General features: G+C 40.0%; 1 protein-coding gene across 3 annotated transcripts in view; it reads left to right on the top strand.

Moving 5' to 3' along the window:
* AMY2 (alpha-amylase-like 2) overlaps nucleotides 1-19,735 on the top strand; it is a 45,884-nt gene extending 26,149 nt beyond the window's left edge. The window contains exons 3-11 of one of the 3 annotated variants that reach the window (XM_087694492.1): nucleotides 16,781-16,907; nucleotides 16,992-17,218; nucleotides 17,337-17,482; nucleotides 17,607-17,719; nucleotides 17,824-17,912; nucleotides 18,414-18,539; nucleotides 18,623-18,658; nucleotides 18,889-18,987; nucleotides 19,102-19,730. In XM_087694492.1, coding sequence (XP_087550618.1) covers nucleotides 16,781-16,907; nucleotides 16,992-17,218; nucleotides 17,337-17,482; nucleotides 17,607-17,719; nucleotides 17,824-17,912; nucleotides 18,414-18,539; nucleotides 18,623-18,658; nucleotides 18,889-18,987; nucleotides 19,102-19,302 — 1,164 coding nt within the window. In that variant the 3' untranslated portion in view covers nucleotides 19,303-19,730. Of the gene's footprint in view, nucleotides 1-16,780; nucleotides 16,908-16,991; nucleotides 17,219-17,336; nucleotides 17,483-17,606; nucleotides 17,720-17,823; nucleotides 17,913-18,413; nucleotides 18,540-18,622; nucleotides 18,659-18,888; nucleotides 18,988-19,101 lie in introns of all 3 variants that reach the window. The other 2 variants (XM_087694491.1, XM_087694493.1) reach the window with 2 other exon arrangements.
* The last annotated feature ends 7,924 nt before the right edge of the window (nucleotides 19,736-27,659 follow it).

Here is a 27,659-nt window from a genome sequence, read left to right on the forward strand (position 1 = left end):
TGCAGGGACTGATTAGTCCTCTTTATATTTAGCATTCTTTTGGAGTTCATTGTAGACCTTCTCCTATCATTCTCTTCTTTCATTGCAATCTTTCTCTTTCCTTCTCTCTATGCTCGTGTTTCCTCTTCTATTGCACACTCACATGGTATCATCACAAAAGTAAGGATGCGGAGGTTCTATGATGAAAAGACAACACAGCTTGCTGTCTGGAGCAGATTTGTTGCAAAAAATCTGCTTCGGGCCTTCTACGAAGTGTGCAAGGCATGTACAACTTCTCATTGCAGGATGTAGCTGATTTTTCCTATGTTTGGTCTGCCTACCTAACTCTTGAAGAGTTATGGATTACCATTGGTTCGATGCTTTTGATGACTTTGATGCAGAGATTGTTCAGTCTTATGTCGATAGGCAGTCACACATTAATTGGAGCATCATGAAGATTGATATTTAGAGCCTTGTTCTCGCTCTGATAGATTGTGAAGATCAGAGCTCCCTTCTTCTCCCCTACTTCTCTATATGTCTCTCATAGGGCCCGTACTACATGTCCTCCCATGGCTATGATGGCTCCCTGTGTTCAAGTGCTTGTGCTTCCTTCTCTCCCTAAAGAAGATTGACTTAATGGTGTGAACTACTCCCTTTGGCCCTGCAAAGTGGAGTGTATCCTTGACACCTTAGATTTGTGGGAGTTTGTTATCACCCCAATTCCATGTCCAGTGGAGGATCCTCACACTGGTTCTACCAAAGTAGTCTTTTGGGATCGGCTCAATCCTAGAGTGCGATCTTTTCTCTTTATAGTCTGCAGGATTGTGTCATTGTGTATGTGTGCAAGCTTTAGATTGCAATAGAGGCATGGATGAAGCTTTTTTTTTATCTCTACCATGAGAAGACACTTGCCCACCATATCACCATAGAGAAGAAACTTCGGATGCTTTTTGTTGATGATTCCCCCTCTATGTAGGATCACATCGACAAGACTGAGGACATGTGGGATGAGCTTGCATTCCTTAATAGGACGATCTCATCAGAGAACATGGTGATGATTCTCATTGCTCAATTGTCATCTCCCAAGTATGGGAGTGACTCAAAGAGATTGATACTAGTGGATCTGTTGAGAAACCACTTCTTTAGTTTACACACTTTATTTAGGGTTTTGCACTGACAGTCCCAAAAGGACTGGTGTCCATATTTTGTTCACTTTTTCAGTGGGCACCCACATAGTGGTGTGTCACCCTTGACAGCTTATGCCTATAAATAGGCAGTCATTTCATTCATTACTACCTCTCTCTCTTCAGTCATTCTTGACCACCTTCTTCGGTCGCCACCACCACTTTTCTTCTCTCACCAGCCCCTTTCACTGCCCTCACACACCTTCAAGGGGACATTGTGGCTCGTGGCTTGTGGCTGCCTTCACCCTTTCTCTTTTGCTTTTGGTGCCTTGTTCTATCATTAGGCTTTGTGTTTGGAGCATCTTTCACCTGGCGTCGCCATCATCTGCTTGGCGTCAGCATCCTTTTCCATTAGGCTCCACCTTCACATGCGTTTTTCATTGTGGAGATCTTCTCCTTGCCAGGCGTCATCATCTCTAGCTTGGCATCAATATCTTAGCCTCTGGTGACAGTCTTCATCATGGAGTGTCAGTGATCTCATCACTCATCCATCATAGGGGTTGTTGGGACCTACATTTTTGCAGCCTGACTCCTCCTCTGTCACTTGGCGTCACTCGTTTATCACAGGGGCTGATGGAACTTGCATTTTTGCAGCTTGGCTCCTCCATCACCTGGCATCACTCCCTATCACAGGGGCTACTAGGACTTGTGTTTTTGCAGCTTGGCTTCTCCTCCATCACCTGCCATCACTTGTCTATCATCACAAAGGTTGTTGAGACCTACGTTTTTGTGGCTCGGCTCATCTTCCATCATTTGGTGTTATTAATATCCACATGGTGTTAGCATTTGGGCTTCTCTCCATGCGTTTGACAGCTCCGACCCTTTTGGGATTTGGGTTTTGCTATCCAGGTCACTCCTTGGCATCAGAGGACTATGGATCACTCCCTTGACGGCTGGTGATAATCTTCCACATCTCCGATAGCATCAGAGGAATGCGGTTCTCTCCTTGACAGCTGTCCTTCATCTTCGAGTCATTACTTCGATAGCCCATTGCTCGAAGGATTGCGTTTTGCTCCATTCACTATTTAGATTTCCCACAGGTGCTGCCGTCTGATTTAGATAGGACAATACAGTTATCTTTTGAGCTTTAGTTGCGTTGTATCAACTTTTCTTTTCATAGTATGATCCAATGCATCATCATTATGTTCTTGTGTTTCTAAGTTTATCTTCTCTCAGTGTTTTCCGTACACATTGTGTGTTACTCCCCCAAACCCTATTGTCTCTCTGCATTGTTGCTTATTTTGACACGGTATGAGAGGATACATGTTATTTTGATAGGATCTAGTCTTACTAAGGCTTTTATTGTAGTTTTGGGAGGGGGCAACACAAAGGACAAGAAGGCCAAGAACAAGAAGAAGAAGCAAGTTAAATATTCAGAGTCTTCTTTGGGCTCTAACATAGATTGAGAGAAGCCTAAATGCCCACACTATGGGAAGGGCATCAATTTCAAGGAGAAGTGTTGGAGGAAGTACCCTTACCTTCATCTAGGAGGGAAGGATGGAGCTAAAACATTTGAGCTCTCCTCTACTTCTACACCCACTGTTACACACGAGTTTGTGTTACTTCATCCATGAGATGGAGGAGCCTTCTTCATTGGTTTTAGAGAGGCCTTCGCTTATTGGTAGTGATGCTTTGTGCCATATGTCTCCTCGAGGAGATTTGTTGTAGGATCTTCATTCATCAGAGGGCATAGTCATTGTTGGTGATATTTATTCGGTGCCTATTAGTGGTGTTGGCATTTTGCCGCTATTGCTTGGCTGTCCATTGAGTTTGGTTTTGGATGTCCTCCATGTGCTAGATTGGCTAGCTCATGGAGTGAGTTTATGCATGTGTATTTGTGGGTTGGGCATAGGAGCTTATATTAGGCATTTTTTGGTGCTTATTTTTAGGCTTTTTTTGTTGGCAGACTTTATTTTTGGGCCATAATGATGCTAGCCAACTTGATTTATTTTGGGCATTATTTTATATCTATTTATTTGGGCTTCCTTCTCCTCAGTGATTCGTTCACTTGGAGTCTTCCAGAGTAGGTCTTGTTGGAGAGAGGGAGCTGGTGGTAGTGCTTACATAGCCAATGACTCATTGTTGTATATAATTGTCTCATGTTTAGTATATGGATTCCATTTCTTCAACATTCTTCTGAGTTTTTCTTTGTAGTTTTCTTTAGTTTCTCCTTTTTGGTGATATGTAGTCTATTACAATAGTCTTCTACGCTTCCATTGATGCACCCACTGTTGGGGGTGTAAAGTCCCTTAATCTTTGTGTGTACAAACTTATACAGGTGTGAATACACCCTTATTTGTACCCTAATATATAAATACACTTTATTCTTTGTGTACGGTGACTCGCTGGTAGACTTATCTTGGGATTCTCTCTCACTCTCAACAATGCTCTTGCTCCATTTTTGTCTCGCATTCCATTGTGCACTCATCTCAACAAACTGGTATCAGAGATGCAGCAAAGGTGTGCATGCTTCTTGAGGCAGGCGACAGTTTGCCAATACTTCAAGCTCGTTTTCGGCTCATATAGGTCGGATTGTCATTTTTCAAACACGTGTACTAGGCGAGGCCGTCAATAGGTCAGTTGTGACCAAGCGAGGTAGGTGATAGGTCGTTTTGACCAGGCTAACTAGTGGATGCAGTCGATAGGTCAATTTTTGACTAGGCAGATCAGACATGAGCTGCGATAGGTGAGGTGTGAGCAAGCAATAACTTTTTTGGCCTGTGATAGTCAATCGTAGGTAGGCGATGGCCTGGCGGAGACCACGCGATAGCAAGCAAAATGTAGGCAAGTCAACGACATCACGTTTCAGCAGCTTCTTTTTGTCAGATTTTTAATTAATTTCTGCAATTAGTTTCCCTTTTAACTAATGGGGATTCACACGTATAAGCAAAGTTCTCATATTTGTGCAAATTTATGCCCGAAAATCTGGGGGTTTTCCCAAATTTGATGTTGTCCATGCATAATAGTGACATTGGACCTGGAAATTGCAGAAATTGTGCACATTGGCCTTGAAAATTTTCGGGCTTGTCATGTATTAGTCAAATTTTACTCAGTTGAGCCAAATTTACTGACATTGGTGCACATTTGGACCTTAGAAATTTGGAGCTTTTGCAAAATTTGCTTGTTTTACGCTAACATGTATTAATGCAATTGGGGCAGATTGGTCAATGGAAATTTGGGGTTTTTGCTGAAATTTGTGAATTTTGGTAAAATTGATGTGTAAAATGCACATTGGAGACATTGTTAGAGCAATCTTGGTGCTGTGAATAGTGAAATTCGAGTTTATTATCTCGCACTTGTGAGATTTTGAAGAAATTGCGAGAATTTTGGTGTTTTTGTGTATCAGAATGCTTTTGGGCACATATGTATGCAGTACACATGTTAGGTAGCTCCTATTGAGTTGATATATTGCTAAATATTCATGGTGCAATAGTCTTAATGATCATTTGCAGATCTAGGATTGTTGCAAATGTATTTTTGGTGATATTGCTGAAGTGGGAGTCACCTTGTAGTGGTGTATGCATTGATTGTATGCTGAAACCTTAGATATATTGATGAAAGTCATCCTTTCTACTGCTGTACATGTATTTGGATCAAATTTTGCTCTTAGCTCTTGAAATTTTGGGCTGAAATTAGCTGAATATTCAGCCTAATATTTACTGTCATAAAATACAGCATTGGTACTTGGCACTTTGTTGAACAACAGCCACTAATGCTTCTAGCAGCAGTGATGCTAAATCCCTTCTTGGAATCAAGAGGTTTGATGGCACTAGCTTTGATTTGTGGAAGGACAGGATGCAAGGCATTTTGTTTCTCAAGGACTACTACGATACTCTCTTGGAAATCAAACCTGCAGCTATGACTGATGAGGATTGGGCTAGACTCAACAAGAAGGCCATTGCATACATTAAAATGATTGTATCTGATGATGTACTTACAAACATTAAGCGTCTTGATATAGCTTATGCCATATGGAAAAAGTTGATGGACACTTATGAAAATACAACTCTAGTAAATCAAGTGCATCTTATGCGCAAGCTTATGAATATGGAGTTGGATAAGTCTAAGCCAATATCGCAGCATTTGAGTGCTTTCACAGGGATTTTGAGTCAGTTGCAAGACTCATGTTTGCGGCCCTTCAATGATAAATTGAAGGCTATTTTCTTGTTGATGACTTTGCTTGATAGCTGGGAATCTTTGGTTGTTTCACTAAGCAACAACCTTGCTTTAACCTTTGATGGTGTTAGGGGAAGAAAGTCCAGTGGAGAAAGCAGTGATTCAGTCTATCATCTTAGAGGCAAGTCAAAAAAGAGGGGTAATGCAGGATTAAAAGCAAGAGCAAACAACAGGACATTACTTGCTATTAGTATTGCCGGGCATAAAAAGCCCCATTGTCAGTACTACAATAAATAGCAAGAAAGAAAGAAACAAGGAAAGAAAAAGAAGGATGACAAGAAATATGATGACAACTCTCCCTCAAAAGAAGTTGCAACAGCAAGTGTTGCATCTAGTGTGGTCATTGAAGAGCTCTTTGACACTGGACAGAGACTTGTTGTAGCCTCGTGCAATAATGTAGATGTTATGGCAGCAGTAGGTGATATGCACATCACCAAAAGGGAGGTGATTGATGCCTTACTTTCAGCTCATGATGGGCTGTCCCAATCATGAATAGTGGACAGCGGTGCCTCTTTTCATGTTACTCCCTCTTTGGAGTCATTTTTTGAATACATTGCAGGTTGCCTAGACAAGGTTTACTTGGGCAACAATTATGCATGTGAGATAGAGGGTGTAAGTACCATTCACTTGGCTCTTGAAAACAGCCAAGAGTTGATTTTAAAGGATGTCAAATATGTACTTGACATAAAGAAAAGTCTATTGTTAGTTGGGCAGCTTGATGCAAGAGGATATTTTACTACCTTTGGTGGTGGATCTTGGAAGGTCCACAAGGGCTCTATGCTGATTGTTAAAGGCAGTAAAAAGGGGACTTTGTACTATTTGCATTGTAAAGCATTATTCGGCAAGTTTTTGGTTGTGGCTAAAGTGAACTTTGGCACAAAAGACTTTGCCATATGAGCTAGAAAGGCCTTCAGGTTCTCTCCTCTTTAGGGAGATTTTATGTAAAAGGCTCCAGTCTTGACTTTTGCAATGATTGCATATATGAAAAACATGTGAAGTCTCCTTATTACTTTGGTGTTGTTAAAAAGTTCAATGCTCTTGATTCAGTATACTTTGATGTGTGCTCTATGGTCTTAAAATCTGAATCAATGAGTAATAGATCATCAACATCTAGCAGGATATAGCTGGTCCCTCACGTTAATGGTGTGCATGTATAGATTAGGATTATAAGAGGTAGAATGGTATCCATGAGTTTGTAAGAACTCGTCTATCCTGTGGTACCAAGACCTTGGTGCTTGCTTCAGTCCATAAAGAGCTTTCCGTGAGTACAATACTTGGTCAGGTTGGTCAGCATAAGAAAAGATGGGAGGTTGCTCTCCACATAGACTTTCTCCTCTAAATAGCTGTTCAAAAGGCACTTTTGACGTCCATCTGATAGTTCGGCCAACCATGGTGAGTGGCGAGTGTAACCAATAGATGAAATGATGTCAACCAAGCAGTAGGTGTGAAGGTTTCTTCATAGTCATTGTTGTGCTTTTGCTTGAAACCTTGCACTACAAGGCGAGCCTTGATATGCAATCGCTCTCTCAATTGTGCATTGGAAAATGGCATTCCTGAAGAGGTTGGGTTTGGCAAACCTACTTCATATGATCATTTGTGTGTTTTTGGTTGTGATGCCTTTGTGCATGTTTTTGTAAATTAGAGGACTAAACTAGACATGAAATCCATCAAGGGCATCTTCATGGGATATGGACATGAACGAGAGATGGGTTATAGAGTTTGGTTTTCTCAGGACAGGAAGATGGTACGCAATCGAGACGTAGTATTTAATGAGGCAAAGTTGCTGAAAAATGCTACATAGGTTGACGTTGACAAAAAGAAGGTCAAATTTTAGCGTGAACAGCTAGCCATTTAGTAGCCATTAGCTGATTTTCTGTTCCCTTGGATGTTGCAAATGAGCAGCAACCTATAGAGGTAGAAGATAATGGACAACAAATAGATGCACAGAATGGAATAGGACAGCAAGAAGAACATGCTGAAAACAGGTTACAACAGTAAGAAAATGCTGAAAATCAGCCACTAGGTGGTGGTGTGCACATACCTGAGGATGTAGGGCTATTGCCTAACAATACAGATCATTGGGTAAGGTCTACACGTGTTAGAAGGGAGCCATAGAGGTTTCAGCCATCTTTGGATTGCATTTTGTTGACTGATGAAGGTGAGTCTCTGACATTTAGAGAGGCATAGTCATGTGAAAACAAGAGAAAGTGGGAGCTTGCTATGCAGGAAGAGATGAAGTCTCTGTATGCGAATAACACATGGGATCTTGTACCTTTGCCCAAGGATAGGAAAGTTATCCCTAACAAATGGGTTTACAAGGTGAAATATATTGATGGGAAGCCCAAGTACAAGGCACGTTTGGTTGCTAAGAGCATAGACTTCCAGGAGGTTTTTTCACTAGTGATGAAAATGACTACGCTCCATGTTTTGTTTGCTCTCATAGAAGGAAGTGTTAGCAGTCATGCTTGTCATGCCTTGTCATCTCTTGCCTGTGAGCCTCAGTCTGAGTCAGATGAGGACTTTAGGAGCTCTGACTTGTCTATCACTTGTTTTGACGGAGGAGGTAGCTCATTCTAGAGCACTCAGTTTATTGCATTTCAGTGCATTTTCTCCTCTAGTCGGGATTTTATGTGCATTTCCTTGGGCAGTTTCTGCATTCTTCAGCCTGCCTCACCTGCCGGACATTGTCCACCCTTTTCCGGGATTTTTCTGAGCATTCCTGGCATTTTTACCAGCATTAAATGCTGGTCGGATCAGCATTAAATGTTGGTCGGACATATTTATGGCCTCAAATTTCAGGTCGGCCAATTTTTGGGTTTTTTGGCTATTTATAGCCATTTCCCACTTGGCAGTCAGTTGTATTATCATCTTCCCTCCTTCTTTGGCAGGTGCACACTCCGACTCCGTCATCTTCCTCCGTCTTCGGTGCTGCCATCATCATCAGCCTGATCTGGTGCCCTCACTGACGCTTCGGGCTGCATGCAGGGGCTGATCAGTCCACAGTTTTGTATTCAGCATTCATTACAGTCAGTGCAGATTTTCTTCCTTCATTTTCTGCTGTCTCTCTCTCCTCTGTGTTTGTGTTCTTCTTCCGTTGCGCACTCTCACATGGTATCAGAGCCGAAGGAGAGTACACGGAGCTGAGTTTTACGCGGGAGGACACCCACAACCTTGCGTTTGCTGGTCAAGACGTCTCCAACAGCTGAGGCGTCACCTTCAGCACCATCTCCTTGATCAAGGCGGCCTGTTTTGGTGTCCATCTATTTGCGTTTGCTGTTGGCATCATCCCCAAATTTGCGTTTTCAGCCTGGGCGGCCCTCCTCCAGCTGGGCGACACTCCTCCAGCCTGCGCCTTGCTGTTCTGGCTGTTGTTCCATCTTCAGGCGGCTCTTTTCCTGCTGGCGACCTATTCCCAGGCTGCGTTTTGAGGCAGGAGGCTGTTTTTCTATGGTGATTGCATCGTTAGCACTTGCGTTTGACATCATCCTTGCGTTCTGTGTAAGGCGGCCAGCTCAGGAGCCTCTGGTGTTTGTGTTTCGGCACCGACAACCTTCCCTTGTTGTGTTTTGGTGTTTGCAGATATCGAAGATGTCTTCTCATCAGTTTACGGGCTTTGATGACTCAGATGACGAGCTTTTGTCTGGACACTCATCTGAACGGAGGCGTGATTTCTATCACGAGGACCGTCGTCCGGAGTCTATTCCTCTTTCCTGTCCCCCTTCTATTCATGTATCTCGGCGATCCCCTTCCAGTGGGCCGAAGATGCAGCCTTTGGTACCCCCTGTACAGGTACCCGTACTTCCTCAGCTGCCCAAAGAGGACCGGTTGGATGGCTCCAACTTTTCTCTATGGTCCTACAAGGTGGAGTGTATCTTGGACTCCTTCGATCTTTGGGAGCTTGTTTCTGTTTCTATTCCCCAGCCTAAGGTGGATCACGCAAATGGGACATCTATGGATCGTGCAGCCTTATGGGATCGGCTTAATTCTAGAGCCAGATCTTTCCTCTTTCTGAGTTTGCAGGATTCCCCGGCCTAAGGTGGATCACGCAAATGGGACATCTATGGATCGTGCAGCCTTATGGGATCGGCTTAATTCTAGAGCCAGATCTTTCCTCTTTCTGAGTTTGCAGGATTCTGTCCTTATTCATGTTCACAGGTTGAAGACTGCAGTAGACGTGTGGAGAAAGCTCGCGTCTCTCTATCAACAGAAGATGTTTGCCCACCGGATATCTCTCGAAAAGAAGTTGCGGATGCTCGCTATTGATGATAGTCCTTCCGTGAAGGACCACATCAACATATTACAGGATATGAGGGATGAGCTTGCATCCCTCGGTCGGACGATATCTTCTGAAGATATGGCTATGATTCTTTTGACTCAGCTGCCATCGCCTTGGTTTGATGTCTTCTACACCAGCCTTCTTACATCGAGGACCCATGAGAAGCTTCTATGGGAGGAGCTATCCCCGTTTGTCTTGGAGCATGATGAGCGACTCAGAGAGGTCAGTGCTAGTGGATCCGACTCCACTAGAGCCTTTGTTGCAGGTTCAGGAGGACAGAAGAAGAAGAAGAAGTCAAAGGCTAAGAAGAAGGACAGTTCTTCAGGCTTTGACACAGATTCAGAGAGCCCGAAGTGCCCACACTGTGGGAAAGGGACACATCCCGAGGAGAAATGCTGGAAGAAGTACCCTCACCTTCGTCCGGGAGCGAAGGGTGGATCTACATCGGAGCCTTCTTCTACCTCTACACCAGCTGTTACCCATGAGTCAGCGTTCCTTCATATCCATGCTTTGGAGGCGGATCCTTCTTCCGTGGCTGCAGTGTCTTCTGCGCAGCCTTGGTTAGTGGACAGTGGTGCTTCGAGTCATACGACTCCCCGAGGTGATTTGTTACAGGATCTCCGTCCATCAGAGGGTTCAGTCACTGTTGGTGACATTTTATTCGTGCCTATTAGTGGTGTTGGCACATTGCCTTTGTTTACCGACCGACCTTCGAGCTCCTTTTCACAGGCCCTACATGTTCCGGATTTGGGCCTTCCCCTCCTCTCAGTTTATGGCCTTACGAGGCTTGGCACACGAGTGATCTTCACCGAGCATGCCGTTGTTATTGAGGATTCTCTTACAGGAGCTGTCTTATCTACAGGTTGGCAGGAGAGCGGGCTTTACAGGCTCCATTCCCCTTCTTTGATGCAGGGTCCTCCGAGGCAGTCTATTGCTACACCCGTTCCCGCTTGTGCACCTTCTATTCCATAGGTTCCTTCCCATCCCCCACCTTCTCCTCGAGTGGTTCCCTCGTACCCCCCATCCCTTTCAGAGGGGGACGATCTCGGTGATGCGGCTGTGGATTCCCTGGCCCCTAGTGTTTTAGAGGGGGATTCCCAGGATCGTGAGGAGCTTCTTCAGTAGCAGTCTACATCGACGGACTTCATTGACCTTGGCATTCCTCTTGCCACCCCAGGATCCGTTTCTCCCTTGGCCTTCTACCACATCCAGGATCTGAGAGGGGGTGTTAGCAGTCATGCTTGTCATGCCTTGTCATCTCCTGCCTGTGAGCCTCAGTCTGAGTCAGATGAGGACTTTAGGAGCTCTGACTTGTCTATCACTTGTTTTGACGGAGGAGGTAGCTCATTCTAGAGCACTCAGTTTATTGCATTTCAGTGCATTTTCTCCTCCAGTCGGGATTTTATGTGCATTTCCTGGGGCAGTTTCTGCATTCTTCAGCCTGCCTCACCTGCCGGACATTGTCCACCCTTTCCGGGATTTTTCTGAGTATTCCTGGCATTTTTACCAGCATTAAATGCTGGTCAGATCAGCATTAAATGCTGGTCGGACATATTTATGGCCTCAAATTTCAGGTCGGCCAATTTTTGGGTTTTTTTGGCTATTTATAGCCATTTCCCACTTGGCAGTCAGTTGTATTATCATCTTCCCTCCTTTGGCAGGTGCACACTCTGACTCCGTCATCTTCCTCCGTCTTCGGTGCTGCCATCATCATCAGCCTGATCTGGTGCCCTCACTGACGCTTCGGGCTGCATGCAGGGGCTGATCAGTCCACAGTTTTGTATTCAGCATTCATTACAGTCAGTGCAGATTTTCTTCCTTCATTTTCTGTTGTCTCTCTCTCCTCCTCTGTGTTTGTGTTCTTCTTCCGTTGCGCACTCTCACAGGAAGACATAGACTTCCAGGAGGTTTTTTCACTAGTGGTGAAAATGACTACGCTCCGTGTTTTGTTTGCTCTCACTACATCCTTGGATTTAGAGTTGGATCAAATGGATGTGAAGATTGTTTTTCTTCATGGTGACTTGGATGAAGAGCTGTACATGAAATAACTTGAAGGTTTTGCTATTCCAAGGAAAGAGCATTTGGTTTGTAACCTGAAATGTAGCTTATATGGGATGAAACAAACCCCTAGATAGTGGTATAAAAAGTTTGATATCTTCATGCTCAACCATGGGTTTAAACATAGTCAACTTATGGCTCTTTGATGTATGCCATAGTTGCAACTTGCCTTGACATTGCTCATGTAGTGGGAGTTGGTAGTAGATTTATGTCTAACCCTGGCAAGCCACATTGGGAAGCAGTGAAATGTATCTTTAGATACTTAAAAAGGTACACAAGAGAAGTGTATATGCTATGGAAAGGATACACCAGAGTTGTAGGGATTTCGTGATTCGGACATGGCAGGAGATCTTGACACTAGAAAATCTACCAGTTGGTATGCCTTTTTTTGGCTGGTGGGGCTATTTCTTGGTGTTCAAGGTTGCAGAAAATTGTGGCATTGAGTGCTATAGAGGTTGAATGTATTTCAGTCACATAAGCTTCTAAGGAAGCTATTTCGCTTGGCCGTTTGGTCAAGGATTTTGTTCTCTCTTCACGTACTCCAATGCTTGGTTGTGATAGCCAGAGTGCCGTATGTCTGGCTAAGAATGCCATGCTTAATACACGTACCAAACACATAGATGTTCGGTACCACTTCATTCAACAGGTCTTGGATGATGGTCTTGTCACACTGACTAGGGTCACAACCCAAGATAACCGTGTAGATATTCTCACTAAGAGTCTTGCAAAGGCTCAGCATGAGCATTGCATCTGATTAGTGGGAGTTGGCTAGCTTAAAGGTATCACTTCGGGTCTTTAAGTGGGAGGTTGGGTGTAAAGTTCCTTCGGGTGTAAAGTCTCTTAATCTCCATGTGTATAAACTTATATGGGTGTGAACACACTGTTGTTTGTATCCTAACGTATAAGTACATTTTTTGTGTACCGTGACTTGTTAGTACACTCAGCTCGGGATTCTCTCACTCTCACTCTCAACACTGCTCTTGCTTCATTTTTGTCTCGCATTCCATTGTGCACTCATCCCAACACCCACTTCCGATAGATTGGGGCTTTTCTCTCCTCTTTGTTCATGGCCTTATTAGACTCAATACTCGGGTTGTTTTCACTGAGTGGGTCATCTTTGTTAGGATTATTCTTCACGAGCTATTTTAGTGACAAGTTGGTAGGAGTGAGAGCTATAGAGACTCCATTCCCCTTCCCTTGTGTAGGGTCCTCTGAGATAATCGTCTCTTGCTGTACCTGAGGTAGTTGTCTCTTGTTGCACCCGTTTTCGATTGTCCACTATCTATTCCATAGGTTCCATCCCATTCTCCACCATCTCCTCTAGTGGCTCCCTCATACCCCCATCTCTTTTAGACGGGGACGATATCAGTGATGTAGATATGGAGGACGATATCAGTGATGTAGATATGGATTTTCTAGCTGCTATGTCCTTGGACATTTGGATGGGCACTAGCGGCATTGGTCACAGTGGTCATGAAGTAACTTAGTGCGAATGCACTAAGGACACTTTGGGGTTAGGAAAGCCAACTCCTATTTATAGGGCTCAAGGCCCTATTGAGTACATCATTGTGTGATCACCACTCTTGGACTTTTGGCCTATTGGTTGATGCATGTGTACATTGGGATGGTGTACACATTGTATGATCACCACTCTTGGACTTTTGGCCTATTGGCTGATGCATGTGTACACTAGGATGGTGTGGGTTGGTGGTATGGGGTGCCAACCCTAGGGATATGGTTGTGACTCGTAGTGTTGCTAGCTCCTAGGCTCGGAGTGAGCTGGTTTGGCTCTATGGTAGGGAGGTGAGTGTGATATCCATTCCCTTATATTTGTGGATCGGTTTGTGTTGTGTCTTGTTTCACTTGCCCCTTGTGTTTTAGAGGGGGATTCCCAAGATCGTGAGGAGCTTCTTTGTCGATGGATTTCATCCACATATTTCGTCAGCATTGGCGCTTCTTTTGCCACCCTTGGATCCATTCCATCTTCTTTGGCCTTCGGCCATATCCAAGATCTAAGAGGGGGTGTTAGCAATCATGTGTGTCATGCACTATCATCTCTTGCCTATAAGTCTTAGTTTGAATTAGACTAGGACATTAGGAGCTTTGACACTCGGTCTATCCTATGTTTTGATGGAGGAGGCAACTCTTTCTAGAGCATGCATTTCTTTTCGAGTCAGATTTAGGAGTGTTTACATGGGCTGGTTATTTTCCAGCTCAGTGCATTTTTTCTTTAGTGGGATTGGATGCGTTCACACTGGCCAAGATGGGGCAACCAAGATTTATGATGGTGATTGGTATCTTCTTGGTTATTTTTTAATTATATGCTGGTTGGCTAGCATTTATGGCAACCCATTGATCAGATCGGCCAGTGTTTGAGTTATTTGGCTATTTATAGCAGGCCCAGTTAGTTGGCCTAATCATTCACAGATTCAACCTTTGCAGGTTTGAACACACTCCAATGTACAAGGACTCTGTTTTCCGGTGCTATCTTCCATCATTAGCTTGATCTGGTGCCCTTATTGATACATTGGGCTGTGGGCAGGGAGGGACTGATCAGTCCTCTTTGTATTCAGCATTCTTTTGGAGTTCAGTGCAGATTTTCTCCTTCTATTATCTTCTTTCATTACAGTCTCTCTCTTTCCTTCTCTCTTCATGTTCATCTTTCCTCTACTGTTGTGCACTCTCACAGTTAGAATGGTTGGTGCTGCTCACACGGGCATTCTTATGTACATACACTCAATTTTTTCTCCCAGACCGATAGACATGCATGTATGCATGCGTACATGCACACTGGGGGCAGCCACCACAAGAGAAAGGCAGTTGATTATTTTGCGGAAGTGTTTTGAGTGTTGCAGATAATTTTGCATAGCTCTCAACCCACGGAAGTGCGTCTTTGGAGTGCCTTATGGGCTATTGTTAGGCCATGTGGTCAGTTCAGTGGGGATCGCGACTGACCTTGAAAAGATGAAGGTCATAGTCGTCATGAGTTTGCCACGTACTCCAAAGGAAGTGCATAGCAATCTGTCATCGGTAGGGTATTATCGAAGGTTCATAAATGCCATGGTAGAAAGAACGTTGCCACTAACGAACCTATTGTCTTTTAATTGTCAGTTTGAATGGAGTAATGCTTGCAAAGTATCTTTTGACCATGTGAAGTAGGAGCTTGCCAAAGGACCTAAATGGGGCGAAATGTTCTATATATTTTCAGTAGCCACCATGTTTAGTATCAGCTGACTACTGTTTATCCCAAATTTTGGAGGAAAAGTGGTACTATCCGATAGCCTTTGCTAGTCGTAAGCTGGCCATATCGAAAATTAACTATACCTATATGGAGAAGTTGTGCCTTGCGATGGTATTTGCGACCAAAAAGTTCAGGCATTACATTCTTTATGAGAAGCTGGTTTTTTATACGAAGGCAGAAGGGCTTAGATTGTTACTAAACAAGTTACAGCCACTGGATCGTTTAGCAAAGTATGCAGGCAAAGGCATAAGTATGCAACTCTAATTTTGTGCTAGGAGTTTCACCCATTGTATAGAAAGGGAAAATTGATAATCAGGTCGTAGACATGAGAAATTAGTTGATGCAAGTGTGGAAGGACAATTATGTAGGATTGTGGACAAGCATGTAAAGTTACCAAAGTTTTCTGAACAAGCATGTAAAGTTTTCTGAACAAGCATGTAAAGTTTTCTGAACAGCAGAATATCAGACACAATAAAGTTTTCTGAACAGCAGAATATCAGCAAATTTGAAGGAGGTTTTTTGTTCTTTATTGGACTTTACAATGGTGATATCTCCTAGTATTCTGAAGGACTGCATAAAGTCAACCCCCAATGCTGAAAAGAGGGATACAAAATGGACGACCGACAAAAAGACACAATTTAAGAAGAACAATTTAATCCAAAATATAAATTTCTCAGGGGGACCACCAATTCCTCCCAAGACTTCAGCATCCCATGGTTTATACAAAGAAGCCATGAGAGGTTTTCTAACTACAATAGACTCACTTCTTGGGAAGTGCTGAATATGGAAGGAAAGACACTTGATTCAAGTATTCAAAAGGGTACATATGGCTTGGTACTATAGAATAGTTGGGTGATAGAGGAAGTCAATTGCTTTTACCATTGCTCCATCAAAGGCACATGTAAACGTAGTAACAGATGTATAAATGAAGGATTGTAGAGGTAATTGTTGAAGGGATGGGTATGATTGTTGGCAAGTCAGCCTTGAAACTCTTAGTAGGGATTTCTACATGATGAAATGGCTGTAGGCAAATTGCAATAGGTCCCACCTTTCATTGTGATGTAAGTTTGGGGGTAGTCGGCATAGAAGAGTGAATTGCTTATCTTCGTATGGGAGAATTAGCTCAAAATATCTCACTAGGATAGAAAATCAGAGATAGATGTGGATTTGATAGTAATTCCATTGTTGTTGTAAGACATGTTCTGATAACGAAATTAATGACAAAACCTCTTTGCAGTTACGTGAACTTATTAAAAGAAATCAACGTGAAAAGCATGCTTCAACTTCTAAGTCATGTTGATAACATTGTTAATCAGTAGTACTTGTGAAGCTTTTTGACTCTAGTCAAGGGAAAGAGCCGAGTAACTCTTCTGGCTCATCTTCATGTTTTCGAATGCTTTTACTGTCAAATACTCATCTCCTTTAAAATCCTTGGGTCTCAATGGAGGTCTCATACATCCTGCTAGGGAACTGTGTGTCACATGGTCTAACACTTTACTTGGCACCAAATATTAGCCGTATAATGCATATAGGTCACAATACTACCCTTTTACCAAGTGGCAGTAGATTGGACTATGCATTGCAGACTGTTCCTGCAGATTATTAAAGAATGAAATATGACCACCAAATGTAAAATTTGTAGTCCACATTTCTGGATCAAGGTGATGAAGAAAGCACTTTCCTGTATAATTCTAGGAATGATCAACACTTGCTTTTAATGTCTTAGAGGTTGAACTTATTAGTGAAATTAAATGTTAGTACGATAGGTTATCTGCTGTCAGTATGATAGGATATTGAGATGTTCTGCGTCTTGGGTTGACAGTGCAGCTAACCTGATGCCATGTTGATTGGGTGAGGATCATACAGGCATTTAACTGGGAGTCACATAACAGAAATTGGTGGAGACATTTAGAGGGTATAATTGCACCCCTTGCTGACGCAGGATTCACATCACTGTGGCTTCCTCCCTCATCAGACTCTCTTGCACCACAAGGCAGGTGTCATTATGTTTCCTTCAAAGAATGACTTCACTTGCATCTTGAGCTGAATTTTACTTCCTTTTGGGGGGTTATTTCAGGCTATCTACCAAAGGACTTATATTGCCTCAATTCAGCTTATGGCAATGAAAGTGAACTGCGAAGCTTGCTTCAGACAATTAGATTTCATGGCTTAAGGGCTATGGCAGATATTGTGATTAACCACCGTGTAGGAAGCACTCGGGGTGCAGGAGGTTTTTACAACAGATATGATGGTTTATCAGTACCATGGGATGAGAAAGCAGTAACATCAGATACTGGTGGGCATGTGAGGGACGATGCATACCAAACATAACTCCACTTCAAAGAAGTGCAAGATCTGTAGTTATAATTCTTTTATTCAGCTAGTATAGAATAAAGCTGGATGGTTTTGGTTTTTGCTACAGGGTAGTCCCAGCACTGGAAAGCTATTTGATGGTGTGCCAAATATAGATCACACACAGGAGTTTGTGAGGAAAGATATCATCAAATGGCTGAGATGGCTTCTGAAAGATGTGGGCTATAATGACTTGCGGTTTGATTTTGCAAAAGGGTGAGGATATTTGAGGAGCAGCTTATCCTAGGAATGGCAACATAGAGTCTGTTTCAACCTGTACTTAATCTGATTTAGCAGTCCTTTTATTTATGGAGATGTTTATTTTTTGGATATCCTGCAGTTATAAGCCAGAGTTTGTAAAAGAATACATTGAGGGAAGCAATCCAGAATTTTGTGTGGGAGAATACTGGGACACATGCAATTATAATGGAAGTGAACTGGACTATAACCAAGGTTGCCTGAAGGCTTTTATAATCGTACTACTTCAAATGCAAAAGCTATCTGAATGATTTCTTTGTTCTGGTTTGGTTTTTATTTTTTGTCTCATGATGGCTCAGATAGTCATCGACAAAGGATCGTTGACTGGATAGATGGTACTGGTTGCCTGTCTGCTGCTTTTGACTTTACTTCAAAGGCTATTCTTCAGGTATACTCTTTGAATTACATAAAATTGGTTACACTCTTCACTTCCTATTAAGATATTTGAACTTAAAAAGTATTTGGTACAAGGTGCAGTTCACCAATCTAGCTTGAGGAAGGATCCTACATGATATCCCTTGGAATAGTGTCTCACAAGGAGCTATTTGCAAAGCTATTATTGGCACTATGGAGCTATCAAGGATTTACATAATGGCTAGATTAAGTGAGAAATTGTTGAAGAGGAGAATGGATTTTACTTTAACCTTTACTGTTATGAACAAACTCCTCTCAACTATAGGGTACAGTCGAAGCTGATGCTTGTGACTCAAAGCTAGCATCTTTCAAATTGACATGCTAGAGATTGCATGCATACTCGTGCATCAGTTTATCTTGTCTGCTATGAATCTTCTTGTTCTGAGTCTCATTCTCCTCTCCTGGGTCTATGAGGGGTGTGCCTGCAAATTGCATGCGTGAACTTAGTTTGTAGGTGTGAATCTGTGGTAAACAGGAGGCAATGAAAAGGGGAGAGTGGTGGCGGTTGCGTGATTCTTGTGGGAAGCCACCTGGTGTTGTGGGAATGTGGCCATCCCGGGCAGTAACTTTTATTGACAATCATGATACAGGCTCGACCCAGGTGACTGCTGCATTGTAAATGAGGCCGTTGCTTAATCATTTTAAGTAACCTGTTTTAATGCTTTGAAACATCATCCTATGCAGGCACATTGGCCATTTCCAGGCGAGCAGATTGTGAAGGTATGTTTGCTTATGCCAGTATTTTTAGGGGAACAGGCTTTCAACAATCTCGTGTTACTATGCTCAAAAACATGTTACTTGTAACAGTAGCATCTCCATGTCCGTTTGTCACGTTATGTGTGAGCATATTAAAGGAGGGAAACCACTGACCGAAATTTTTGATTAACACATGATTGATGAAAGTGACTGTAGAGTGCATTTTCTTAAAAAATTCATTTTTCTTTCTGTAGGGTTATGCCTACATTTTGACACATCCAGGCATCCCTACTGTCTTCTATGATCATTTTTTTGACTGGGGACATTCTGTTCAAGAGGAGATCTGCAGGCTCGTGAGTGGTGTACTCTAGTGCTAGTTTTCTTTGCATTTCTGTAGATAACCTCATATGATATAATGGACAGCTTTTGATGCTTATTGCCTCATGCTCTTGCTGTCGATTTCCCAGATGGCAATAAGGAAGCACCAAGATTTGCACAGTAGGTCATCTATCAGAATTATAGAGGCAAATAACTCATTTTATGCTGCAATGATAGATGACAAAGTGTGTGTAAAGATTGGTCCTGGTGATTGGCATCCACACGATCAGTTCTGGGAGTTGTCTGCCTTTGGCAACGAGTATGCAGTTTGGGAGAAGAGTGTTTCATGATTGAGGAACAGAACTTGGTCGTGCTGTTTTATATATTTATCACACCTTTGGGATTGTAATGCTAAACATCTCACTATAATGCTGACAAGTAAGATGATACACATGCTTTGTGAAGATATAATGCTAAGTCCCAATGACAGGCCATCATCTCTGAGTCCACAAGATGTTACTAAATCCTCCATTGTTGGAACTCATGACCCTTCCTATCTGAAAGTCTTGTTCCAGGGATTGTCTTCACTGCTAAACTTCATCCAATGGTGATGTGACGTGCAATATTTGGGAACCTACATTCAAGGGGCATCCCTCTCCTCCACCCTTGTCCACGTGTGTTCCCTTAGTGTATTAATCCTTTCGCAAAAGAATACATATTTAAAACAAGGAGTTAAAAGTTCCAAATATGCCCCACACACCACGCGCATGCATGCGCGCACATGTTTTTGAAAACAATGTATATAATAGTTGCAATTAGTCAATCAACAAATTGTGTTTCTTATTCAATAAAATTTTAAAAAATAGAATAGAAAGGTTGTTATTGCAAGTTTTGAACATTGTACTTGCAACCGTCCAACAATGTAGAAAGCTAAAACAATGTTGGAAGTCTTGAACTTGAAGCATTAATTTAAAACAACTTTAATTTTACATACACTTTCAATTTCTAGTTCAAAATGGATAGTTAAGTATATAGAAATAAAAAAGATTTAATAAATCTAGATCCTTGATTAAATAAAGAAACTTGGAGTATTTGTTTAGATCCAAGATAGAGCAATCCATTGGCACAATCATATTAATGCTCCTACTTTCATAATTCATCGCTTGCTACATTGTTTAGAATGTAGTCTTATTGTGTCTACATCTTAAAATTTAAAGTTGGCCATTGAAAAGACTTAAAAAGCAAATTTCATTTAGGTCTTTCAAGTTCAAAAGGACTTTAAGGTATTTTTAAATAATTGTCATCACGTGATGATTATAGAATAGTCCAAGAGAGTCCTAAAGATACTTTTAACTTTTATGCTAAGCCATAACACAAAAATTTATACAAAAAAATGTACTATTGGAATGCACATGATGCAATCATAAAGTAACCTAAATTTAAGGTTGGGTTTTGAATTTCATCCCAAATCTATAAAGAATCTTAAAGTAATTTTAAGAAACCATATATCCCCAAGGATGACTCAAATCATGTTATTATGATAGTTATTCCAAAGCCTAGGTTTTGCTAAGAACCATCTCTAAAGATTCAAAGCTTTGCCTAATGCTTAATCACTAACCTAACTTGAAATTAACATGTGAAACCTATGTAACCTTTAATAGATCAATACTTAAAGAGACTATAGCAAGATTTGTTACCTTTGAGAAGCCCTAATCATTAGAGAACAACCATTGTAGGGGAATCCACCTCCGCATACCAAGATTTGTTACCTTTGAGAAGCCGTAATCATTAGAGAGTAAAATTTTTAGGGAAATCCACTTCCACATATAAATTAGGCGAGCAGGAGTGTCCAAGCAGGCCTTACCTTTTGCTAGATGTTTGTTCATTTAATTTCTCACCTCAATAAAATTTATATTAGATACTTGGAGATGTTCAAAGTTGATGACCATATTCACTATTCAAGCCTTACTTAAAATTGGATATCCAAAACTAGTTCCATCTCTAGAAAATACATTGTTTGAACCATAATCAAACAACTAAATAATTATGGAAAAATTACTTAGAGGTAGACACAAGCTAGACTTTGAGCTAGGGGAAATTTGGACTCACATTTGGGCCTTGTAAGATTTGCCATGTCATTATCTTATTAAAAAAGGGGGGTTATTGACAAATTTGGAGTTTATATGCTCAAACAATGGTCTATCGACAAAAAAAGAACCTCAAAAGTTTTGTAACAATAGCCTCACCCTCATTTGTACTTATGAAATATTACCTAGAATCCCAAAGAGCTTAAAAGGACCAAAAGCAAGTCCAAATTTCCCCTAGCATAGCCTTGCTTTTAAGTTTGGTTGGCTTGGAACAAAGCCATGTTGTTCACAACAAACAACAACAAAGAAGTTAAGAAGTAGGCAGTATGCTACTTAAAATGTACCATGATGTTTAAATACTACTTCTAGAAGTGATGATCTACCATAATGCTTAAATACTACTTTTAGAAATACAAAATCCCTTTGATGAGGGGATTTAGTGGATTGTCTTGCTAAGGTTTCAACATTGCTTATTGAACCTAAATCATGTAGATTTGTGAGGGTTTCTGATAATGGAGTGAGAGCGTGAGCATAGAGAATTTTTGAACAAAAGTTGCCAAAAGCTAGAATATGCTTTACTAAGGGGTGAATTTTAGCCTATCCTAAGTGCATATATAGAATTATCTTATGAATTTTGCAATGAAAGTCTTATTGAGTTGTTTGAGAGAGAGAGAGAGAGAGGAGAGAGAGAGAGAGAGAGAGAGAGCTTTCCAAAATTCTACAAAGCACTAGTAGATCCTCCTCCCTTGTGCTCTCCTCTCCTCAATGATAACTCAAATAGTGAATATCTGATCAAGTGTGGAGAAGCCTTGCCATAAACTACTTGTCCCCTAGCTTTCACTCCTTGTCTCTTAGCCGAAAAGCTGAGAACTCACATGGCCCATCATCATCATGGATACAAGTAATAGAACCTTTTTTATGCTTGGGTTTAAATGCCTTAAAGAACAAATGATTAGGGAGCATTAGGCATAACATGCCACTTTGCGTTGTTGAACTTTTGGATAGTCAACTGAAGACTGCTCTTGCAAGTTAACTTTAAACATGTTGTAAGAGGAGCAACAAAATGTCATTAGTACTATCCATATTAAGGGAGTTATGAATAACTTTTTAAGACCTTGTAGTAGAAGATAACAATTGTCTCCTATTTCAAGATTTAAGGCAATCATTCCTCTTAGATAACTTTGTTATAGAGAATATACATTGTATCCATCACTATCTAAGATCATAGATATCTTGAGGAGTGGAGATCTACAACTTTTTTCCCATCCATAAATTTTGTATCATCTAGAAAAGAAGTATTAAATTTGAAGGGAGGAACAACAATGACATGCAATTTCCTGCCACAAAATCCTTCGTAGAGGCAATCATACCCATCAAAACACAAGGTCTCATAGTCTTCCACCCCACGCTTAATTTCCTCCACCACCACTATATTCAACTTAAGCTTCTTTAATAAGAAGACCACACTCTTTTCCCTATCTAGACAATACAAGCCTCAAACATTCCACAATAAACAAGTAATCTCCCTAGAAACCCTTTATATAATTAGTAGAGTAAGGTTTAAAGAAGTCCACATTCTCCTCTCTCAATAGAGCAAACACATTCTTGTCAATCAATGGCTTACATGCCATCTATGTGAGAGAAGCCTTTTGTTTACCATTGTGCTTATTTTGAGAAAGGACCTCATTGCTCTCTAAGGCACATGCATGTTATGCTTCACATCATTTTTGTCTATAGGAGGCTTTGCTTGTGTTTGTATCTTATTTTGCACTTCTTGCTACAATTATTTGTGTTAGGAGGTAGCTTTTCTCCTAAGGATTTGTTTCCTGAGGCTATAGCTCTAACTTCACCACCATCAATACTTGGAGGACTCCAATCAATATCCTTTGGCCCAATTTTTGGAATCTATTGTGACACCATTGGTGCTTGGTTTTTCTAACCCTTAAACAAAACAGAGCCCACTTCTTCTTTTTTGCTCTTCCACGCCCATCCTTTAAGGATAGTCACAAGAAAAGTGACCTGAGTTTCTGCATATAATGAAACGAGCCAAATGGCAAGCTACTACATGAGCATTTAGGGTCATAAGATAGTTCCAAGAATGCATGTTTGACCACACTTGTTTCCATGATTGTTTAAAAGAAAAAACTAAATAGATTCACATATTCTTGAAGAGCTTTGTTTGACCATGGAAACAACTAGAAAAGGAAAGAATTTATGCCAATGATTATCACATGTGCTACTCTAAGTAGGCATGCCTACATTCAATGTAGTCATTTCTCATTGAATTACTTGCCTTTGCCATGCAAATCTAGTCTATCCTTTTTGGAACCTATGAGAATTTCCCTATCATGCAATACATAAACCAAACAAAACAACTTTAAACCAATCAATAAGGAAATCTTTCTAATGAATAAACGTGAAATTGGCAAATGCCAAAGCTTGGCCCATTAATCTCAATTGAAGAGTGTTGTGCATGGTTAAATGCACATTTAGTTTTCACATAAATTTTTCTATATTGAGTGACTTTTTGCAAAAGGAAAACAAATTGTCTCCAAATTTTCCTTGTGAAGGCAGTTAAAGTGAAAATTTTGGACCCTTGATGCGACTCCCTTTCCATAAAATTTCCCTTTGATTTGATATTTTGATAATTTTCTTTTAATATTTTCTCAAATCAAATATATTATTTACTTTTTTTTTCTAAGACCACCAATTACACCCAAAGAAATCTACTTTTTCCCTTAGCCTTTTTAGGGCTTCTACAAATTTCCCCCCTATATGACCATTCAACCTTGCATTCTTTAATTCTTTTCTGGCGTTTTCCATGTCATCATCTAATATTTTAAGCACATGTAATTTATTTAACACAAATATATGGAAGCGAACAACACCCAGATGTACAATGCTAGCTTTTTGCAAGGTCTTCACAAAGTCAAGATAAGAAATATGGACAAGAAATATGTACAATGCTAGCTTTTCGCAAGGTCTTCACAAAGTCAAGACAAGAAATATGGACAATATTCATTTGAATAGAAGGGATGAATTCAAGGTTCTAGGATACAATAAATATGACAATGCTCAACATGTGCTTATTGTGAAATAAAGAGAAAAAATATGGACAATATTCATTTGAATAGAAGTGATGAATTCAAGGTTCTAGGATACAAGAATTATGACAGCCTTTTAGTATTCAGTTATTGTCACCTCATTGTAAGATGACCATGATGCCATTTAATTTAAGTATTTTTGTATATGTACATTATTATTTGTGACTTTTAAGATGTATTTCCATCAGCTAGTACAGAATGATATCAATGGAGTCTCTCACATGAATATGCATAGCATGTTAAAGTTTAAAATCTTATATATCCCAATCACCCTCCTTCTTCTATATACAAAGGAGTTCATGACATAATCACCATCTAGAGGCAACTTATCGCATAATTTGTATTATTCTATGTGCTTTTGTGTAGAGACCAAAATGTCTTCCCTATGATATTAGTACTTCTAAACAATCAAAAGCAATGCCTTCAACCACTTGAATTTTAAGGTGATCATTATGCTTTTTAGGCTTTTAAAAAACCTATTTTAAAACCAAATTTATAGATATCCCTGTTTTTAGCCTAAAAAACACAAATTTGCATTTTTAAAAAATATGAGGCTCCATTGCCTCACCTTGATTTACTTGTTGGTGATTGGAAAGATGTTTAATAATCAATATTAGAAGAATATTTCACCACAAATGTCATGGTTCATCTCAATTCACATTTTCCTAGCTTCTTTCTAAGAAGCAAATATACAGAAGACAAAGAAGATCTCATAAACATTACAATGTGCTTGCATAAATACCTATGGCAAACACTTATATACATCTTTAGAATAAGCATGATGGAAAAAAATCGTGGCACATTGGTTCCTTTAGACTGTGGGAAAGCAATGAGCACTATGAATTTAGCATTCAAATTGAATGCCCAATTTTTGATAGTAAGTTGTAAATAGGTATTGAAAGATATCAACTTTGTTTCGATATAGAAGTGATACAAAGAGGAGTTGGAAAAGCCTATCAATCTAAGGTCATTTGTGAAAAAGTGATTGTACACTTTTCAAAGGAATACAATATGTCCTTTGTGTCCATTTTTTTATGTTCATTCATAACTTTAGAGCAAGATAAAGATAAAACATAAGCATCATGTTAAAGTTTACGTTGAGATTTTTTTGAATACAATAAAATGTGTCTAATTGTGTTATTTGAAGTCAAAATGTAGAAGTACATGGCCTCAACAAAACATCAATATAAAAACTTTCATTATGTACATGCCATGTGTAAGAATGTACAAGCCTTGTTCTATTTAGTACATGTATCGTGGATAAATGATATCTACTCCATCAATTACTTCCTTGCTTTGGGTAGACTTCCATGTCTCCTTCTAGTTTCCGTAAGTGGTTGATCCTTCTATTCCTTTTTTGGAGTTTTACCTTACTTTTCTCCTTGAAGTTGTGCCTTGTTTCTTCTTTTGGGACTTTTAGGTGTCTCCTTTGCTTACTATTCTCCATATTCTTTGGAGACATCTTTAGTTTTTTTGTTATTTCTCTCTTATTTTGAAGCTAGCTCTTTTTTTTTTTTGGTTGCTAGATTTTTCTTATTAGGTGTCTTTACTGTAGCTTCATTTCTTGAACATGTCATTTTGCCCTTTTTTGTCCATGTTTAAACCCTTCTAGACTTAGAGACCTTTTCAAACCTTGGAAACCTCTAAGTAGAAATAACTTGTTCTTCTCGATATTGGAGGAGATGGACCTAAATCTCGATTAATAGGAACTTCAACATGCTGATTTAGTAAAATAATTTTAGCTTAGTTTGGACTTACCATACATAAGTACCCATGTAGTAGTCCATGGTGAGCAAACTAGACAAAAAAAAAAGCAAACATATATTTTCCTTCAAAGAACCTTTCAGTATTGGACATGATTCTCCATCCAAAACTATAACCATATTATTGCATATGAAAATGAAGAGTATAAAGATAGATGTTTGTAGCTCTTTTGAGGGGAGATGCCTTTGTTCAGTGGTTAGATCAAAATTATAGAGATAGTAGCTAAAATATGGAAAAGATACAAAAATCAAAACTTGATAGTTACTTAAAATTCAACATTATTATGAATCCAATCATGGAGTTGAGGAAACACATCTCTCTAATTGACATTTGTACATCTTGAGATGATAAACTGAAAGCATCAAAGGATATGGTACAAGCACATGTTATAAAATTTATGGTTTGCACAGACCTATCTAAGGACTTGTAAAAAATAAACCATGAAATAACTATTAGAGAAAGACAAATATTCTAGTGTCATTGATCTATTTGTCTTTCATGTGTAATAGTATTGCATCTTTAGGTAAGGTGATAAGGTAACTTGACATATTATCCATGCCAATACTAAACTAGCTTTCTTTACCTCAAGTTTAATCAACTCACATGACAAAGCTTCCTTCTCTTCTTGTTTTTCAATAATTTTGGTTTCCTAATTTTCTTCTCTATCTTTATCTTCAATTTCATTCATTATTCCTTAGCTTGCTTTGTGTCCTATATATGTACTATGTGCTTTGTGTGGACAATATTTTCTTTGGGCTTTCTTGCAAAGGGGGATGTTCAATATGTTTTATACCTTTATGTCACTACCCTATGGGCGTGGGTAGCACAAAAATAATTGTATTGTAGAAATTCAGCTATGGAATCATTTGTTGCTTCTTGAAGGCAATTTAAGGCATTAGTTTGCCAGATAACAAAAAGATCCTAAGAGTACACATTTAGCTTTTTGTGCCTACCAAATTTCTCTTATAGCATTGAGATGCACAATCTCTTAACTATTCTCTTGTAGCATTGAGATGCACATTTACTCTCTCTTAACTGACCTTTGAGCTTTGAATAAGTCTCATCACAAATTCTAGAGCCTTCTTAGTAGTGTTCTTGAATTTGGCTTCTATGTGAAATATAATTTTTAACATGTTTTATAATTTGGAAAATTCTACACAACCTATAGCTATCAAATCTAAATTGGAAAACTCTATGCAATGTGGAAAGATAAAAAAGAGTGAAAGTGTCTTTGAAGGTTCAAAAAGGTGCAAATGAGAGGTCTACTTGAGAGATTTAAAAGACACATAGGAAGTCAAAAATGGATTTATTGTCACCTCTTGCAGACACCTAAATACAAGATTAAGTGCCTTGCTTTTACTAAGTATCAAAGATAGGATTTAGGTCTCTCTAAATGTTCCTTTTTACTCCTAATATTGAGGACAATTGCATAGAATGGCCCTAAAAGATATTATTTTCCATTACGGAAGGGATGGTATATTCTTGCAAGAGGGTACTAAATTGCACAAATAGAAGACCAAAAACCATTTCAATGTTGGCATTTGGGGCACATTCTTCACTCATTGAAGATATACATGGATGAAGTGGTTCTTATAGTTGTGGTTTATATCCCTCCAGCATTACCTCTTCACAAGTGGGAAAAGAAACATCCCAAACTATCCTACATGTTACACAATATACATTCATTATGGTAGCGAAGATGAAGCTAGGCAATATCTTTTTCACAAGAAGGGAATCTTGACAAGGAACTGA

Source organism: Lygodium microphyllum, chromosome 15 (genome assembly GCF_053477565.2).
Source record: "Lygodium microphyllum isolate KBCC chromosome 15, Lygodium_microphyllum_v1.1.10, whole genome shotgun sequence".
NCBI lineage: Eukaryota > Viridiplantae > Streptophyta > Polypodiopsida > Schizaeales > Lygodiaceae > Lygodium > Lygodium microphyllum.